This window comes from Anticarsia gemmatalis, chromosome 22, assembly GCF_050436995.1.
Source record: "Anticarsia gemmatalis isolate Benzon Research Colony breed Stoneville strain chromosome 22, ilAntGemm2 primary, whole genome shotgun sequence".
Classification (NCBI taxonomy): Eukaryota; Metazoa; Arthropoda; class Insecta; order Lepidoptera; family Erebidae; genus Anticarsia; species Anticarsia gemmatalis.
In genome coordinates, this window is record NC_134766.1 from 417,853 (window position 1) to 438,446 (window position 20,594).

Consider the following 20,594-nt stretch of genomic DNA (forward strand, 5'->3'; position numbering starts at 1 on the left):
CGCAACTGTTTGTAAACATGAGAAAACTGAAGCTAGGGGAGTACAGACACGGATTGTAGGCTGTAGTTTTAGTACAATATAGTGTTCTTTACAATCGAAAGATGTGTGTAAATATTTGTTAGTGTAAGAAGGAATTCATTGTACTTATGTAACGTTTGGTGCAGATAAGCGATTGTGAATCATAGAAATCATAAATAATATAATGGTTATTTATTCCGTAGTAAATTGTAAACCTACTGTCTATTAGTATATTTTTTAAGCAAGTACCTGCAATAGCTTTGCTGGGTTACGTATCAGAAAAAGAATGTAGAAGAAAAATAGAAAAAGTCATAGCCGCATCCCCACTATAATAATCAATGTAGCATTAAAGAGAGCCTGTGAAAGAGTAAAATAAATACACTTACTACATGTAGCCCCAGCCCCATTTCTCATATCAATTAAATATGACTTGTCCTACAAAACTTTTCTCAACACTACCCACTAACTTGCTCTCCCCAAATTCGTCCCTGTGCCTGAAAGCCGTCAGACTCAGTAAACAGAGTGAAATGTGATGAAAGCGCCACATTGTTGACGGCGATGTACGTGAGCGTGTGCGTGCTGGCCGTGCTCGGCGTGTCCGGTGAGTGACGTCACAACCACTACGTCATACCTTCACAACTTCACTTAGATAAAGATACATCTTGCCGAAACGTCGAGTGGATAAGAGGCTTGTAGTTCGCGCCAAATGACTTTGTGTCTCTGAATATAGCTGCAAATCACTGCGAGGACAGCTATAAATAAAAAAAAGAAGTAGTATAGAAATGCGAATGATGGAGACGTAACTAAAACATCTATCGTTTTAGTTACATGCACTCGTCTCCTACATTTTTTTTTGCGATTTGTCGCTATATTTAGATACACAAAGTTATGGGGCGCGTATTATAAGTCAAGATCTATTTTGTTGTCGGCGTTTGAACTTTGTTTTCTCCCACTTTTGCCGAGTGAGTTTAGATCCGAAAGCATGAAAGCAGTATTTACGACAAGGCCTTCGGTTTAGACTACCTTTGGTGCTGGGTCAATGAGAAGCTGCAGCTATAGCAGCAGAAAGCAGTGCCAACTACATTAATCTAAAGATTGTTTTAAGCCTTATCTTGGTCTAGCTATAATTGGGCGAACTTCTTATCAGTCAAAGTCCTTCCGATGACTAAAGATTGATGCATACTAAATCCTGTATAGAAAAAATAATAATGTCCTTTAAAAGTACCTTTCGTACAAAAATCAATCAGATTTTAAAATTGTTTTCAAGCATATTTCACAGCGTAATTCAAAAGTTTCGTTTAGCGTAATCTGCGTGGAGTGTTAGCAATTTGAGCAATTGTTGACATTAGCGAGCACTATGGCGGGTTGTTCACCAAAACATTGTGTTTTAAGTTACGGCACGTTGCATGATTACCCGCGAAGTTGTAACGAAATTGTGATATAATCTTGATAGGGTACTTACTATTGTAGATGGAGTTCTTTGCAGAAGTATGACTCTTGTATAAATCTGTATACTTTGGCAAAATACAAAACCATGCCTAACTTGCTATTGCGTGAATAATTTTGTAAGTTCTGGATTGAGAAGGCTTTAGCTTAAGCTTACATTTTCAATAACAAAAAAGTGGCTTGCCATAATAATTAATTACTCAAGTTTCTAGGGTCACCAACTCTACCTGGACATTCATTTTCCTGACTAAGTTCAAATACCATTCGATCGGAGGTTAATGGTTACTATCCTTTAACCTATATCATTATATTTTTCAAAATAATACGATCTTGATTTATAGTAGCGTCGTCTGTTAATTTGCGACAAACTCGAGAGAGGCAGACACATAAACTATTGTGTGTATGTTGTTGTACAATTTCTGGCAAGGTTACGACTTACACGTTGATTGTATGGTTGACTCTTTGTTTTCTCTTTTCCTGAAACTTTGCATGTTATAGTAGGCGTTGTAGTAAAAAAATTTAAGATCTTATTCGATTTTCATATGACCTATGTTTGTATTAATAGAAAATCTGTTTCCTGATATAAGTAAAAAGGTAAAAGCTCTTTAAATCTTACACCGTAATTTCCACTCTTCCAAAAAATATTTCTTCATTAAACTTTTTATACATGACATATTCTATTTCTTCAGACCCTGATTAAAATTAAAATTTCCTTATCAAAAATCTATAAGATGTTTCCCAACCGATACCAAAATTATTTATTAACCCTCTATATTTCCACCCCAAAGCGTCCCCACCCCCCTCCAAGTTCAGCTACGCGCTGGAGCACGTGCGTCGCTCGGACGACTGCCACATGTGCTACGGCGGCGACTGCCTGCCTCTGGACCAGTCGCGGTGCGAGTACTACGTGGAGGCTGACACCATGTTGAGGAGGGATGACGAGGAACCTGAGGGCTACGTGGACCCGCAGCTGAGGAACGACGTGGATTCGCTCATCTTTGATATTGTTGAGAAAGGTTTGAGGAGCTGTTCTTTTTGCAATAGGAAAATGAGGGATGGGATCATATCAGAGGTTATAAGCTATAGCCTGCTTGAAAATTGGCCGCTCGAACTTACTTTATAGAAGTGGATTCATATTGCATCTTATAAATAAAAAACATTATTTCTTTATGTTTAAAGAGAACTCCCTTCGGTTGCCGAACTTTTTTAGGGGAGAAATGTTGGGTTATGTGGTGTATTAACACTAAAAAACCACCAAGGTAGTCACCATTTGGTGCGTGAACTAATGACATTAATATTTGAAAAAACAAAAACCATTTCTCTATATCTCGTAACTATCGACGTCTCCCTATTACCTTTATCTAAAATACCTAATTAAAAGCTTTTTAACTCTCAACCAGTTTGAAAAGCACACATCTTAACACGTATTTTATATATTATCCTTACGACATTGTTATGACTTTGAATACTAAATATACTAATTCAAGTTTTTGTTTCAGCTGAACTGAGTCCTGACCTGGAGTGCATACCATACTTGTCTCGATACACCGACTGTAACAAAGGTGAGTCAAGAACATTTATTTACTTTTCCTTCTTTGTGAAAAATGTGAAATAAACTACAATATATTAATAGTTTAATGTTATAATAGGTACCTACAAAGTGTGAATCTTATGTATAATATCATTCTCATAACAAACATCAGTCTAGTTTCACATGTAATTTACTTTCACGTAGCATTGTTTAGTCACTTGAGTTAGGTTATGGTTTAATAATAATTTAGTGTTAAACATGTCTATTGTCAAAACTTCCAATATTTTATACTTTCACACTGTCTAATGTCTGAAGTGCTCGAGCGAGTCGTGCGGCGTTAATTTAATTAAACATTGAACAAACGCTCTCGACTTCTTTCTAAGATCCAATTATTTTCACTATAAATTTAAATCACCGATAATTAATGTCACTGTAGTATAAGCTAATTATAAGCTGTAGCGACTCTGCACTAGAGGGCTTGTATAGCCTATACCTCTTATTCATAAACACAATATAAACCTATTTTTGTAAAAAGACTACTAAAGTATGTTGTCTCTTTTTCATTTCGCTAAGGAGTGAAAGAAACAAAATATCTTATAAGCCTTTCATAACTTCATATATTTTTATGAATATGGCGGTTTGTCTCTTTGTACCGGTGGAAGCTTATAAAGCAAAAAAAACGCAAAAGCTCGACAATAGATTAGAATACAATTATAAACTTTTCGCGTAACGCTGTAGACATATCCCGTTTCCGTTATTTTCTAAAATCCTAAATTAATTATAATAACACAGCTATATATAGGTCACTGCTATACTCTCGTTAAAAGTTTATAATCCAGGTCATAATATTATCAAATTTGTTGCCGCTTGTCGCTCGGATTTCGAGATAGTATTCATAATTGCGATGCTAGTGTAAATTATACACACGCCGAGGTTGTTTGATAACACGGGGGACGGATGTTAGCCGATATTTGGAAGGAAACCCACTGACAACGGACATAGCGGAGATGTCGAGCGTTTAAGAAATACTGACTAACTTATAAACATGACTGTTGTTGACAAAGGTCAAGCATATTTTTGTAAACAAAGTGTGGATGATTGATTTCGTAGCGTTAGAGATTCGCGTTAAGGATTGTGAAGTTAAATGTGTTCGAAATACCTTATGATTTGTGTATTTGTAGGTCCCAGTTTTAAAATGAAATACAGTTCCTTACACGTTTTATCATTACTACTCGGACTCGCATTTCGCAACTTAAACAATCTCTCGTAACAGAGAACGCTTATAACCACAATAAAATCCGTAAAAAAAAACCGGACATGAATTCAAGAATTTTTTATTTCGTTTTATACATAGATGCTAAACTATCGGCAAAAATCAGACATCCAGCTTCTAAACGAAAAAATTACAATTCAGTTCAAAATAATCTTAATTTCGTAAATCTGTACCATTTGAAATAGTCATATAATTTTTATGATCATTTTGGAAAGGCTTTTGCTCGTGAGAATAAAAGGGCAAGAAACTCACAGCTTACTTTTTTGAATGCCAATATATCATCATCATTATTATTTTCATCTTCTTCTCAGAGAACATATGTACTGGCTGCGACACATGCCACTGTGACTCTGAAGGCAGGTGGAACTGCAGCACCACGTCCCACTGCAGAGACCAGGAGCCCGCCATCGACGTAGACCATAGAGTCCTCATCATGGCCATCGAGAATATTATTGATAGTAAGTAGACACAAGAAGTTGAGGATTCAAATTCTACAAACCTTTAGTGATTGTAAATCATTTTCGGAAATTACATTTCGCTCTGATAATGTTTTGCTGGTCAGCTTGACTATGTATAAAATTGATAATTCTTATCAAAATGTCAGAGACACTCTTCTGACACTTATCACCAAGTTGTATCATGTTTCTACACTAATAAGAGGTCAGGTAAAAACTATACGTGCTTTCAAACCACAAAGTTCTGCGACCACAGCATTAATACATTTACTGGAAGTTAATAAATAATAAATTTAACCTATTTCTGTCCCACTTCTGGACAAGGGTCTCCTCCCGTAATGAGGGAAGGATTAGGCCTTGAGTCCACCACGCTGGCCAAGTACGGGTTGGGGACTTACTGGAAGTTACTTGACAAAAAAGTATCTTAGAAGGCCCTTATTATTGAGGATCGACACTGAAACCTAAACCGGTCACATACTTACATACTTATTCTAGCTGTAATAAAACCGACTCGTGAAAGACGCTCAGCCACCAACAGTCCGTTCGAGACAGCCAACGTCAGCACCCTGACCCTCGAGCAGCTGGCTGACTGGATCTACGGGGAGGAGCCCACTGACGCTCCGGTGACCAGCACCACGGTTGATGAGAACTCCAAGGGTGTGCTGATCATGGATGGAGTGAGGATGAAGGTGGAACATCCTACGACTGAAGCTGGTATGTCTGATACAATATTGTTTCATGGTACTTGGTTAGGAGCTGATGTTAAACTTTGAGTATATTTGCAATAACAGTGTATAAAAAGTGATGATACTTTAGGAACGTACTATAACAAACACGTACAAACATTTTAATATTAAAACAACAAAACGCTTTTTATACCCGAAGATACATAAGTAGAGGTGTATTTCATACACCAAACTTTTGACAATGAATATCACGGTACAGGGGAGAGATCTAATGCCACCGAGTACGTTTTTTATATCGACAATATAATAAAAGAAATTTAAAGCACGCTATAATAACTTTTGCTCGACTCAGGAATAGAGCCTGAAACATCGTAATTATCAGTAACATGTTCTAGGCACCACTAAACTTTGTGATCTTAGTGGTATACTCTTATGTACGTAGCATTGAGTCTTTTAATAGACATAAAAAATCTTACTTTTTAGCCCCAACAGTCCACACAGCGAACCCACCAACAGAAATAATAACCGAACCATCTTACAACCCTGACTCCGACTATTTAGCCTTCGACGAGGTCCTTCGCAACATCGCAGTCGACAACAAAAATTACACGCGAAGAAAACTACCGATGGATGAAAACAATTCAACTTATACGTTCGACTACATGCTTTTAGATGAGAAAGATAATATAAATGTTACTGTGGGTAATGGTACTGATATGGCTTTTGTGGTAAATTTCTTACAAGATGGTACTACTGAAACCACGGTGCGACCGACAGAGGATACTACTAAAATTGTGATTGATTTACTGGAATTTGCGAGAGATGACTTTTTTAATGAGACAAGTAAGTTTAGTTTGATTAGTAGATTTTTAGCCGTTAACTGTCGCACTGCTGAGCAAGGGTCTTCTCCCGAATGAGGGAGGAGTTAGCCCCTTGGGTCCACTACGCTGGCCAAGTGCGGGTTGGGACTTTGTATCCCCTATGTGTTAAATAACTTTTAGGCGTGCAAGGTTCCACTTAAATAGATTTTTGGACTTATCTTATTTTTTGTAATATCTGATAGTGAACACGTGCTCAAAATGGAATGATTCTTTTCGAGTTATTGATTTTCTGTAAGAAATACACACAAAATACAAAAATAGCATTCTGCGTTATGGTCTAACTGTTCTTTAAATTCATTGTATGTATGTCTTTCGTTACACGTTTGTTTTTATGAAGTACAAAAAAAACAACCATAATACTTTATAACCATATTACTTTTCCTAAGCTCCATTTTCAGTATATCTAGTAAGACCACTGTAGTTATTTAATAAACAACAACAAACTCTGTTTTAGTCATCTATGTTCTGTTTACTGTCTGTGTTGCGGCAACTGTTAAACAATTACTAATATTGTTATATTACGCCAAGTATTACGTTCTCTTTGTTTATAACAACAAGTTATGTCCATACTGTTACTCAATCATATATTGATATTGTTAATAGAATCATGGTTGAAATGTATTTAGGTAAAATGGGAGAAAAGTATATAGATATTTTATGTTTCTAGGGGGAAAGGAACGATCCCACCTCCGATTCTAAAGATCCTACAACAATATATTTTCACACTGTTTTTGGCTACTTACTGTGGAAGGCGAAGTTTGAGGGAGGAAGCTTGAGTCTGTCACGCTAGCCATGCGGGTTATAGATTTTGCAACCAATAAAGAAACGTTCAACTACACAGTTAGTTAATTAGTCGCAATTTACAGTTTAATATTTGGCAAATTTTAATTAAAGTTGAAAATGCAACGCATTTGTCCAAGGATAGTAGAAAAACGCTAAAAGTATATAAACATCTGAGAAATATCGTAAATTTTTACTGCCTTTTACCTTTTCTTTTGCAGATTTCGTCGACCTTGCGAGTGACAAAGAAGACCTAGTAGGAGTGGGTTTCGATAACAACAACTATGTAGAATTTAAAGCTCCTCTAATGAAAAGAGATATCTTAGCTGTTGAACCACTTACTACTGTACCTACAAATAATACCAATACACCAGAAATTAATACAGAAAATAGTCCAATAGCAACAAATGAAAACAAAACAATTGATGCTCTTAATACTACAAACCAAAATCACACTAGTATAAAAGACAGTGTCATTCAACCTTTATCTCATATCATATACTGCAAACAAAAACAATTAGAATCTTTAAAAAAGATCAAGCAAAATCTACAGAACTATTTCAAGCTGGAAGAAACTACAACAGAACTAAATTATGATAAAAAGAGTCCAACAAATCTCAATGATGCCGTTGATGTAGAATCTTTTCCCGATATAAGATACAGTTTGAGAAGAATGAATACGAATATAACAGAAAAATTACTGTACAAACTTAAAAGGGATACTTATGAAGTCATTAAAGATATCACTGAACTCCAACGAATCAAGCAAGGGAACTTGCCCGAAGACATGACGCTTCTAGTCCACGCTTTGAAACGATACGTGAAGAAAAACAGGCCTTTTAAAAGGAAACCGATTGCCAAAAATTTTCGTCGAAGTTTCGTGAGTAATTGTATGGCGGGAACTTTCAAACAATGTATTGTTGAAGTACTCCAGACTATTGATAAAGACATGCCTAAAGATCACGCGTTAGCTCCTCTATCGAAACCTGTGAGAAGAATTATGAGAAACATCATATTTACCTACTATCCTGATGAATTTACGTCCATTGGTTTGAGAGTACATGACCCAAATTACAACTTAACAAATGATTTAACAAGTATTGGGAGTAGATGGCAAGAATTAACCAACAATGTTGTCGGTAGCACTCCTTTTGTAACTCTTTACAATCTCAAACTGCTACATCTAGTTTTAGAAACGGATATGAACAAGATAAACGATGCTTTAGCCCTGATTGTCTTTGCACATAGCCGGAGGATGACGCCATACTTCAAGAATGTCAAAGACGATGTTCTAGACAATATAAAAGAAGGATTAAGGATGATTCACAGTAAAGTTCAGATGATAGTGCATCATTATTCTAGAAATGTGAAGAAATTGGACGTGAGCTTCAGCTTGCAAGAAGACATAACAACTGTGAAACCGATACAATTGATAAAAATAGCTCGAGACCAGAGGGAGAAGAAAAAACACTCTTTTATCAAACATATACGTAATTTACTAAAGTCTTCAAAGAGTGATATAACAGAATTGCTGCAAAAACAAGTTCCGAAGTCAGAAATAGTGAAACAATTGGCTAAAAAGAAGTTGGATCAGCTAACTCAGAAGCGGTACAATGAATATGAGGCTGCGATGAGAAGATGGCAGACTCACTTGGGCGTTGTACCACGGTATAGAAGGCACGTGGTAAATGAGCTCTCGGATCGTATCAAGAATATAATACCGAAGTACCTGAGACACAAAGTGAACCCGAAACTGCAGGAGAAAAAGAAGAATGCTACTCGCAAAGCAGATAAGAAGAAAGGGAAGAAGAAGAAAAGGCATGGTAAGTAAAACTTTCTGATACTTAATACTAGATTTTCTTAAAAGAATCTGCACAATTTTCACAATATTATGTAATCGTCATTAAATTATTGAAAGGTCGCACACAAAAAAAAAGTGTCAACCACAGATTTATATATTTCAGTTTGTGTCCGTTATTTGTACGTTTGTATCAGTCCCAGCGACACAAGTGCAGTTTTGTACAAAGCAATCATTGACCATAGCAAGTAGATATAACCAATAACCAAACGTAATGGAAATGTATTTAAAATGACCACACCCTAATAAGTCTTTATTCCCAGGTCACAACAAACATCACAAGACAACCCTGTCTACGGCCAGTACTCCTCGCTCCCGCACCACGGCACGCACCACCCGAGCCACCAGCAAACACACGACTCGAGCCACCACTAAACACACCACTCGAGCCACCACTAGAGCCACCACTCGAGCCAACACTAGACCCACCACTCGGACCACCACCACCCACAAATTTAAGTCAACATCTCAACCACGTGTGGCCACTACCAAGAGTACCAAACATTGATCTATTGAGTACAATCAATAAATAAAGTACAATGTCATTGCAGTACTGCAGCGTTTTTGTAAACCACCTGTCTTTTGACATTTATGCATTTTTGAGTGTGGAAATAGTATATTTTTTAATTAAAAATTATAACAGTGTTAAGTTAATTACTACCTAAACAATAGTAGCGGGCTGAAAATATAAAGAGAGTTAAAAGTTATTTTTCTAAGAGATAGAGATTTAAAATTATTTTACAAACTAAATTAGCAGACTTTATTTAGTCGTTGAATAAGTCGTTGCTCACAGCTAAAATAACGATATTTGTACAGTTTTAAAATAGTTGCATGTGTAAAATACTTAACCAGCCGATAGCAAAACTGTTCTAAGTATCAAATATTAACTTCCGGATAAATATAGGGTCTGATTAATGAATGCATATCTCTGTATACATTGTCGTAAGTAAGAGGTTATTAAAATCAAACCAAACGAATATATCAAAACATTTATATAAAAAATACAAATTCTACAAAATTGTCTATCATCACGCTGCCATATTCTTGATATTCAGTAGTTGTTTGATCAGCTGGTCTTGGTCGGTCCACTGCACCCGGTCCCCAAGTATCTTTGGCTCTTCGAACTGGATTAGCGGCTTGAGACGAGTCGCTGTTGTCTGGATAGCTGCCCCGAGGAGTGAAGGACTACGCACTGAAAGAAGAACCAAAATGAAAATTGCTCTAATAGCTGTATTGTAAAGCGCAATTTTAGGGAACCACGTTTTCCATGTTTGTATATACTCAGTTAAGAATTCATCCAAGCTATTGAAACTAGAGGTAGTGCTTGTATACACCTGCTGACTGCTCACCACGGATTATCAGGTTCGATGTCCATTGAGAACAAATAACATGTAAAAATCTTCTAAATGCTCAGGAGGAACTCTTGAGTTATTAATTATTAAAGTATCAGCACAAAGTTAAATTAATAAATCCGGCTGTGAGAGAAAATAACTATAATATTACAAAATATACTCACTGCCGAAACCGCTTGGTCGTACATCAACAGCAGGTATTCCTGCCTGTTGCTTCTGCGTCACAAGTACTTTGTACAACTCTTGCGCCAGATCCTGGTTACCATTGTCCAAATAAAACAGTACTCTTTTGGCTATATCATGGTATATGTCCGGAGTACCTTTCGCTTCTTTCAACTTTATATACAGTTGCATTCGATTCCTTATTATATGATTTACAATCTGATTTCTAGATATGATCAAATTATCCTCTCCTAAATTTCTACTCGGTGCAACAAACGGTTTTCTAAATCCTACAGTTTTCGTTTCTCTGTGTCCTGCCTCAATTTCATTCAAAATAGGTTTTCTTTCCACTTTGCTTATTACTTTTTTATTCAAAGTTATGTTTTGGGCAGAATTCAATATAAATGTGGCAAACTCGTCGAATTTATCAGCGGGTAAATTAGTTATGTTTCTATAAGAGTGTTTAATTCCTTCTAACGCAGCTATGTATATCTGAACTTCTTTTTCAAGAGTTTTTAATAACATGACTCTGTCTGCCGGTGATACATCAGTAAATAGTGCTGTGTATTTATACATTGAGCTAACATTTCTTATATTATTCATCAAAGCCTGTATCTTGTCAAATGATTTAGGTACAGTATCACCTGCGACTCTCCGCGTCTTCAATCGTAACTCTCTTTGCGATGATTCAGCTAAGTTTTTGATTACTCTCTCTAGTACAATAGCTGATTTAGGTCTTATCACCATTATAGATCCACTTCGACGCGTCTGATCTGCTTTCATTTCATGTCTTAATTCATTGAACATGTCAATTATATTGTCAGGTTTATTGTCATAGTGTTTTTGATTCAAAGCTTCTTTGCCAGCATTCATTATATTGTAAATACAAGGTAACGCGTCTCCGATTCTGAAGTTACCTTTTGGACTTATGCCTTTAGCGTTTTGTAACTCTATGAGATCTTCAATAATAACTTTAAGATGTGCTTTTAGTTTCTCCTTTGTTGATGCAAGTTTGTTAGAATTGTCTTTAACGCTTTTACGAGAACTCTTGTCTTTTCCAGTTTTACTTGCAGCTGTTGTTGAAACAACTTCAGGTTCTGTTCTATCTTCGCCAGTTTTTGGTTTGTCACTTTGTTTTTTAGGTTGTATCAAATTGATCAGATCCGTAAATGATTTAATTTTGAAAAATTCTGACAAATTAAGTAGGATGTTTCCTTCAATGCTAGGTAGAGATTTAGCGTCTGCCTTATTATTTTTGTTCAAAAGACAGTCTGGATTATTATTAATATGTGAAATGTAGTCTAAAACTAATTTGTCTTTTTCAGTCAATGTCATGTTTGTCAAATCAATGTTGTACATTTTCAGGAATTCGTTCTTAACATTCTGATTACTTAGAAGAGCATTTTTACCTTTCATTGCGTTTTGTACCCTTTTCCTATTCTTCTTAGGAATAAGTAGTTTTGTTATTTTGTCTAGAATATTACCGAAAGTATTGTAAGAACTAACCTCTTCTTTAGTTAATACACCTTTAATATTCTTACTTTTATTTGCCTTTGTCATGTTGTCAAACACTCCTATTATCTCTGAGAAGTCTTTACCATACTCCAATTGGCTCAAATTCTGTTGTACATTTTCAAATTTTCGTAATAATCCTAACACGTTGTTTAGTTTTACTATGGCTTTAATAGTAGCATTTTGTTTGATTTCTTTTTCACTATGTTTGCATGGTGGTTTCTCTTCAGCATGTGCACTTGGTTCTTCCTCATCAGTTTTGTTAAAGTTATCTATAAGCGTTGTCGCGTCCTGTATAGTTTGACAAATAGTCACGTTTTTCAAATCTTTGTTCTTATCCATCGCACTAGATAACTGTTCTAACGCATTCTTCAAAAACGCCTCCTGTCTCAAATTCAAAGGTTCTTTAAACAAATCGAGCAAGTCCGATATTTTCTCCTGCTTCATATCTTCGGTTTCCATTGAATAGCCACTTGTGTCTTTCTCCATGTTCCACAATTTATTCAATAGATTGCCGGCAATGAATGCCATTGCTGTTAAAGTATCGTTTTCTGATGTGAAAGTAATATTTGAGATGACAGTTGCATTACTATCTCCGATGATTTCTTTCGTTTTGAGTTCTTTAACAATTATTTTAGATAGATCGTCGTCTTTTGTTTTCTGTGTTTGGTTTCCAAGGACCGCAGTTAATTGTTCATGATGTACGTCTATTGTGTTTTCATGGTCAGTGTCTATCTTGTTGTCAGTGATGTGTTCAATCTTGGGATGGTTGAAGTCAATGTGTAGCGCGCGACTGCTGTTGTCAACTGTGTTTGAGCGTCTGGATTGATCAGGTAGAGTCTTTGGTTCCATTTTCTTAGCTTTCAGTGTTCCGGAAATGTTTGAGCCTTTTAAAGTATCTGTGAAAAATAGAAATTTGATTAATGACACTTACCATACTAAGCTTAATATTATTGCAATTAATTGCCACTTATATTTGTTTAGGATAATAAAAAAAAAGTAGTAGTCAGAATTTAGGTCTCAGGCCGTTTTAAAAGCCCAAAATTGTTATCTAGTACAAAAAATCAAGGTAAGGTGAGTTATTCTCTAGATTAAGTTTAGCTAAACTTGTGTAACGACATGCTTATACAATCTAGATGGAAATAAATAATTCCTTATAATAATGATGTACACATACCTTCATTCAATTCATCCACCGTAGAATAAAACTTAACAGTATTATTATTACTATTCCTCGGACGTCTGACATTGCTCGTCTTCTCTGCTGAGCGTTTCTTGTGCTTATTCTCTGTACTCTTCTTAGGTATCGCTCTCTTCTCTCTGTTCATTAACCTCATCTCTCTCTGTTTCAATCTCATTCTGTTAAATGTGCCTGTAATATTTCAAATGTTAGTAAAAAAATACATAAATATGTTGAAGTAGGGACCTGAGAAAAGATGGATGGATTGTGTGAAACAGGATATGAATAAGAAATGAGTAAAACTGAGTTGACGGCTGATAGAGATAAGTTGAAAAGGACCTCGTGGTCAAGTAACCCTAGCTGCTTGGACTGATATCTAAAGTTAAGCTACGCTTGCCGAGGTTGATCATTGGATGAATGACCATATTATATATTTGAGTTACTTCATGTGAAAAGTTACTTAATGTTTAATTATGGGACTCGCCTGTCATGTTTAAAGTTCTTTTAAAGTCGTTAACAGTAGTCAGAAGCCTAAAAGTCTGACAACCAGCCTTACCGAAGGGATATAGTGTTACAATCGAGGTATATAACTGGGTTAAGGAGGCCCGTTAGATCGCTTTATGTTAAATACATGGTATTTAGCTGCATCCGGTGAGACTGGAAGCCGACTCCAACGTAGTTGGAAGAAAGGCTAGACTAGAGAAATAAGTGGAAGAGGAAATATGTTGTGCCGATCCCATCCAGCGTGGGATAAAGTTAAGGCTAAATTATTATATACTTACCGTGTTAAAGTTATAAATAATAAATAAAACAAATAAAATATTGTGCATTATACGTGCTATATTATAGAAAATGTGCGTCAGTGCTCTTTCCGTGGTATGGCGACGACATAACCTGAAATATTGTTGAAGATTGTACAAATTAATCAAAATAGACTTTACTGAAGGCAAGGTATATAAAAAGATAATAAGAAAATTAAAAGCAATAAGAATTTAGAGGCAGCGAAGGCGGGATATCGCATATTCTTGAAGACTCCAGTACAAAAATAAATCCTAATTTCTCTTATGCCTCACCACTGCTTATTAGCAAATAACATACCATCAAAATGCTTATAGAACGAAACTAGACAAAAGTCTCTATCAGATCCAGACCAAAAACATAATTAGTTGCTTCGCATAAAATCTTATACCTTACTTATTTTACCATCAGTTTTGAAGACGCTAAGCACCAGTTTTACACCTAAGAAATAACTGTCAGATAATCTGTATACTAGATAAAGCGACTAACCGTAAAACAATCACCTGCTCTAATACTTTTCCAGAAGGAGTGAAAATAGGTTATAGGTCCCGTCTTCGCCACGCCTCCACCACTGTAGCCTTAAGACAATAATTTCAGTAACTTACCGAGCAGTTCATCTGATTCGGAATCAGACATCATCTTCTTCTTCTCATCAAGTGAACCTGGCTGAGGAGCCAGTGAAGCCTCGTCTACTGTGTCGCTCTTCTTCTTAGGGTATTTCATTTCTATAAAGAATTGTTTTATTATATGATTTATCTTTATGATTGTCAGAGTATTGTCAAAATATCCCCTACAATTGATTAGATTTATAGCCTCGAACAGCACGTGAAACCGTTGGGCTTGCGTCTGACCTTTGACTGGTCGTGTCGGTTTAGCCGTCTCACCGAGCTATGAAAGTAAGGAAAAAGAAAGTGTACTTGTGTATTATGCACTTGGACACTATAAACCAAGTCCCGCACAGTTGGTTGGTTTCAATAAAACTGGCTGCCATGGCCAAATATCGGCCAGAAAGACATTCGCAAAATTTGTAGGAGACAGAGATATTCCAACGTTTTTATAATGGTTAATGCCACGTAAATAGGTTTCGCCATTTATTTTTTTAGTCTCATCTAAAAGGGAGGAATTCTATGCAATAGAAACGTAAATAATACGTATATTATTAAAGTGAATAGTAAATACATACCAGTATCAAGTTTGTCAAGCGCCAGCTCGAAGGCCATGTCATCCAGCTGCATCTCATCGCTCTCATCACCGCAGCTCTTGACGGAGTGGCACTGCCAGAGGCCGTCGCCTCCACACAAGCACTTTGTACACCCTGAACATCTGGTGTCTGTGGACATAAGTGGGTTTTAAACTAAGTATATAACCAATGCCAAAACATCTAGTAATGTAAGGTAAATTGCTTATTCGCGATAATTGAAGTAAAATATTAGTTGATATTCTTTTTATTTTGTGAAATAACTCCGAAAGTCGTATATCGGCATAGCCTTTCTTTCAACTATGATGGAGTTGGATTCCAGTCTTACCGAATGCAGCTGAATACTAGCATTTTACATGGAGTGACTGCCCATCGGACCTCCACAACCAAGTTACCTGGTTTATAACACGATACCATTCGGTAAGACTGATTGTCGGACCTTGGAAAGTCACACATTTTGAAAAAATCTTACGGGCCTTATAGAACTTAAAGCTGCGAAATCTTCAGAATAGCCCTGTTAGAGGCCCTCAGGCGGCTTAACAACTTTGGCACTAGGTTCACTAACCATATGATAAATAAATAAGACTTAACACTCACAGTCTGTACAGTCGGAGTAAACGGAGACGAACGGCACACACTTAGCCGCCTGGTTGGGCACACCCTCGTTCTGTGCCGGTTCGTAATTATAGTCACCCACTGAAAATGTTCAGTTTTTCATAGAAATTATCACTTTAATACTGTAACGCGATTCTCTACAGTTACTATCGACAATCGAGTGTTTGACATACAAAAAGGTACTGCAAAAAATAGTTCACTAGAGGCGTTTATCAGATTTTTGTACAAAAACTCTCAATAGGTTGTCGATAGTCAATAGTGGTAGAGAATCGCGCTAAATTGCTTAGTTACTAATAATAAATAAATAAATCTTTCTAGTATTGTAGTAGCTTCAAATTAATTTGATACCTATGTATAATTTACGATTGCCGTCGACAATTCGCTTAAATTCGACTTATTAATATCTATTTCAGCAAGAATTGACTAATAACAGATTGAACTAAACATAGTTAAAAAAGATGACGGAAACATTCGAACCTGCCTGAGAATTCTGTAGATTAACTTCAATAGAGTCATTTAAAATCAACGTCTATACTTACCACCATTCTAAAAAATAAAAACAGACTAAAATATCGTCTTAATTTGTTTTGTGCTATTAATTACTTTATCACCTAAACTATCTACTGATGAGATAGAAGCTGCTACACTTAAAACATTTTCAAGATTTTCTTTATAATAGAAAATCCTGACTAAATTTAAACTATCCTAATGTATAATAGAATACGGGAATTAACGCGAACACGCACTCGCCGTGGTCCCAGGCAGACTGTCTGCCTGGGACCACGGCGAGTGCAACCTGCGCCGAAACGTTAGGCATTTTAAGGTAAAATGCGTGTTCGCGTTAATTCCCGTATTCTATTATACATTAAACATGCAACGCGATAGTTTAAAAGTTATGATTAAACTATCCTATCTTAAATTCTTAAAACTAAGTGATAATTCGTGCAATTTGAAACTGGAAATGGTGATCAGTGCTTAAGAATAAAAACAATATAAACAAAGTTATTTAAAGAGTGCAATAAAAATCTTCAATCGTGCATGGTCACACAAATATAACAGCTTAAACTTTCATTGAAATATTTAATGTAAAATTATATAAATGTAGAAAATTCACACTTCCACTACACACACTGAAACACAAGTTAACTTTGAATAAACATCGATTTATAATAACAGCATCTTCAAGATTTTAACTGATTTAGGCTTTTTCATTTTTATTTTCTCGTGCCTGTGAGAATCGTTTTATGACAACAGCATCTTCAAGATTTTCAATAATTCAGGTTTCTTTTATTTTCATGCCTGTAATAATTGTTCTGCTGTAATTCTTCAACCTTTTCAGTACCAATCATTACTTTGTCTTTAGGGTCTTCTCTCATCAACATCACAGGTCTTAACTTCAATCAGTTGTCATTTTAAACATTACTTTCTTCATACATTTCTCCAGTATTAGATACTTTAACGTCATTCACACCAACAATCATTTTCATTTCTTCTAGTCATTATTGACAACGAAGTCGACATAGTCTCCTCCCATGGGTCCTCCGAGCAGGTTCTCCTTGGGGACCCTTCGCTTCAATGTCCTCAGCTTGTTGCGCACCCCGTTGTGTATCTGTCTCCGGTGGCCGTCAGGGTGGCTGCAGCACAACGTGTCACCTCCTGCAAGCACCAATCTTTGTATCATCAAGTGAAACTAACACATTTATATATAGCTTAGAAATAATGAGTATAGCAAGATTGGCTTGCAAAAGGCGGTACGTTACAACCCTTTTATTTCTCTCAGCCTTGTTCCGGACTATAAAAGGCTAAATATACGGTCTAATTTGACCATCATTAGATCTCCGCAGCTCAAACGGGCGACCGATATCGAAATAAAACACGCTAAGATAAATTTCAATCTTTTGTTGCAGCCGTTGGATTATTAATTTAAAGTAACACTTCATAAAAGTGAACACATTAGCAAAAATTTAATCATCATCATTGTCTATGAAATTCATAATCTTCACATCATTAATTAATATTTTCACTTCACTACTAAACATCACACAATTTAAAAATAAACACTGAACTGAAACGAAAACCAAACACCAAATCTAAAACGAAGAACACACAAGCAAGAACCCTCACAAAACAATCCATACCATTTTTTATTAAACTATACATGTTGTCATCCATAGTCCGTCTGATTCTCCAAGATATTTGCCTGAAGTAAGTAGGCCTATCTTGTTGGAAAATAGTCGAGTATCTATCCCGTTGAGCCTTCTCTGATCTCATATATCTTAGATAGTTGCAAAACCACATGTCTCTGTTGATACAGTTGGCATAATGTCCCTGGACGGAACAGATGCAGTAGTAGCACTTGTCTACGTCATCTTTTGCCACTGGGAAGTCCAAGAGTGATGTGACGTCGTCATCATAGTTGATGTCTGTATCGTTTGGTGTCTTGTGGTTGGTGTAGTACGAGTGGCCGCGGTAACACTTGGAGCGCGGGTCGTAGGGGATCTCGTCGTTGTGCCAGATTAGATCTGTGGTTTGTTGGAAGATATATTAGATATAGCTGCAGTAGATGAGTAAGTTTATCTAGTTATACAGTATTTTACTGTACCTAAATGACATTTACAAAACATATCTATAAAATACTGTAAAGTTAACTATATTATACATTTCTTTACAAGTATTAAAAATATTTAACCCTATGGAATCTATCTTAAGAAGTCAATCTTACAGCCGCAAATACACATTAGACATCTTTCTTTAAAGATCTGTCTGTTAAACCTAAAATTACAATCCTTACTCAACGAAAACGAAAAATTGCACGTCTATATCCTCAAGCACCGTCACCATTTCCACTTCGTACCGCCACATACCTCTCCTGATCCTATACGACAAGCTCTTCAAATGTTCATAAGGATCTCCCTTCTGCGTCTGTTTCGTAATAGCTTCCATAATCATGCACTCATTCACATTGAGGGCTGGTCTTTTCTTACAGTACTCGAAAAGTCCAGAGGCGGCACAAACACAAACACTGCATCGCTCATCGTCTGGATTGCTATTAAAACCGATGTGTCTTCTGCTCTTTCGTCTCAATTCTTCTGAATCGCTCTGTTCTACTTGCGGTTGTATATTCATTTCAGATATCTTGATGGTAGTCCTTCCCGGGATGCATTTGAGACCCATCTGTTTAAGTTCCTCAGCTTTCGGTGACGGACGGTTGTAAAAGAACTCTAAAATGTTGCGGCAATGTTAGTTAAGAGAAACTACAGATTTTACCCTAACTGAAAATACTACACGATCAAGCAGCATTTTCTAGACTTTGCCCGTTAGAAATACTAATGCACTAAATCATTCAACCCGCTTTCCTATGGAGTGTGAATGTTCAGTTGTTCGGTCTGTCCTGTCTGTCAATCATATGTGTCATGGTTTGTGATGTAAGGCTGAACTAACTCTTGAGACCATAGTTTTCATTATCTAACAAATATTTTGTGAAACTATACTCTTATTAATATCCTCGTGTGTGTTTGAAATATTTGCATGTTTCTTATCTTGTAGCAGTGCTTTTTTCTCCATATTTTGGTTCCTTCTTGGTCTATTCTAATTCAAATCCATGATTTTGACCATTCATGTCATTTTATGTAGAATTCAAAGACTCATTGCATACCGCTAATATTTCGACTATACATGTTGATCTTACTTATTATCCCCTCCATTACCGTTCTGGCACTGCTAAACTTATACATGTCAGGTTTTCAATAGGGGAGCAACTTATAGTTTTCTGAGTTGAAATATCGATAGATGCTTGCTTGTTTGTATGGTGAATACAGCAAGTTACAATACGAGTTACAATAAAAATAACATTCGCATGCAGCAAGATAAGATTTAATAACTTTCTGATTCGATGCTTTTAATTATGACGACATATATTGTCGCTTATGATTTGTGTGCAATGGAAATAAGTATAATAATTCGTACACACTACTATATCTGCTTTAAAATAAGGCCTTTTACATGGCACTACTTTTATGAATAACCCTTCACTTTAACATTGATATAAGTTCTGGAAAAAATATCCAATACCCTGGTCTACACGTTTAGTATTTAGCCGAATTTGTCGCCAGATAAATTATTATAAGTCCAAGCTGTCAAATTAATTACGGGACTATTTATACAGAATTAAGTCCCCGAACTTTTTGAATGTATACTTTTTTTCAAGTATACAATTTAGAGTCTGTAAATGCGCTATGAGACTCTCTCTAAACTCAAATGATCCCCCATCGAACCAGAAACGTTACACTTGCACATATAATATTATAATAATAATAAGTACTCACCGGCATCAGCATGTTGGAAGCAGACGGCGATCACAAAGAGCACCAGTACGGTCAGTTTGACGTCCATGTTGGCAGGTTGTACAGTCCAAAGAACTAGCCGCGCCGCGTTATATGGCGTTCCGATTCAATGCTATCTTAGATTCCTTTGTTTTCAACTGCAGAGACGGATTTGGAGACATTAAACTTAAACTCTTATAGTTCATCTCCGCGATTGACGATAAGCAAACACACAAGCAACTATAATGATACAAGTATACTTTACAGGCTTTTTCATTTTTTATTCGTAAGTTTCTGGAAGGGTGGCAAAAAATTGCTGGGGTAAGTGACCGGTGGAGGAGTTTGGAGGAGACCTTTGCCCGACGATGGGAGAGTATAGAATGAAAAAAAGTTATATGAGCGATATTAAGAAATAAACCGCATTTTTTCCTCTAGATTTTTTATTTTCATAAACTGAAAACTTGTCCACCAGGTTCAGGTACAAAAGAAACTTTTAAGAAATTTATTATTAACCTGTTTTAGTTAGC

General features: G+C 36.2%; 3 protein-coding genes across 3 annotated transcripts; 1 reads left to right on the plus strand and 2 right to left on the minus strand.

Moving 5' to 3' along the window:
- The first annotated feature begins 555 nt into the window (after positions 1–555).
- Positions 556–9,473, plus strand: LOC142982908 (uncharacterized). Its single transcript, XM_076129633.1, has 8 exons — positions 556–619; positions 2,253–2,480; positions 2,964–3,026; positions 4,580–4,726; positions 5,219–5,437; positions 5,893–6,252; positions 7,292–8,893; positions 9,192–9,473. The coding sequence occupies exons 1-8, from the start codon at positions 577–579 to the stop codon at positions 9,434–9,436; spliced, it is 2,907 nt and encodes a 968-aa protein (XP_075985748.1). The 5' UTR covers positions 556–576; the 3' UTR covers positions 9,437–9,473.
- Positions 9,474–9,956: 483 nt separating this feature from the next.
- LOC142982780 (uncharacterized) lies at positions 9,957–13,811 on the minus strand. Its single transcript, XM_076129464.1, has 3 exons — positions 13,132–13,811; positions 10,445–12,853; positions 9,957–10,120 (listed from the first exon to the last, which is right to left on the minus strand). The coding sequence occupies exons 1-3, from the start codon at positions 13,310–13,312 to the stop codon at positions 9,957–9,959; spliced, it is 2,754 nt and encodes a 917-aa protein (XP_075985579.1). The 5' UTR covers positions 13,313–13,811.
- Positions 13,812–13,954: 143 nt separating this feature from the next.
- Positions 13,955–20,217, minus strand: LOC142982897 (uncharacterized). The gene is made up of 6 exons (XM_076129623.1): positions 20,071–20,217; positions 18,610–18,966; positions 15,728–15,826; positions 15,116–15,262; positions 14,538–14,657; positions 13,955–14,028 (listed from the first exon to the last, which is right to left on the minus strand). Exons 1-6 carry the CDS (start codon positions 20,135–20,137, stop codon positions 13,994–13,996), a joined length of 825 nt encoding a protein of 274 aa, XP_075985738.1. The 5' UTR covers positions 20,138–20,217; the 3' UTR covers positions 13,955–13,993.
- Positions 20,218–20,594: the final 377 nt, after the last annotated feature.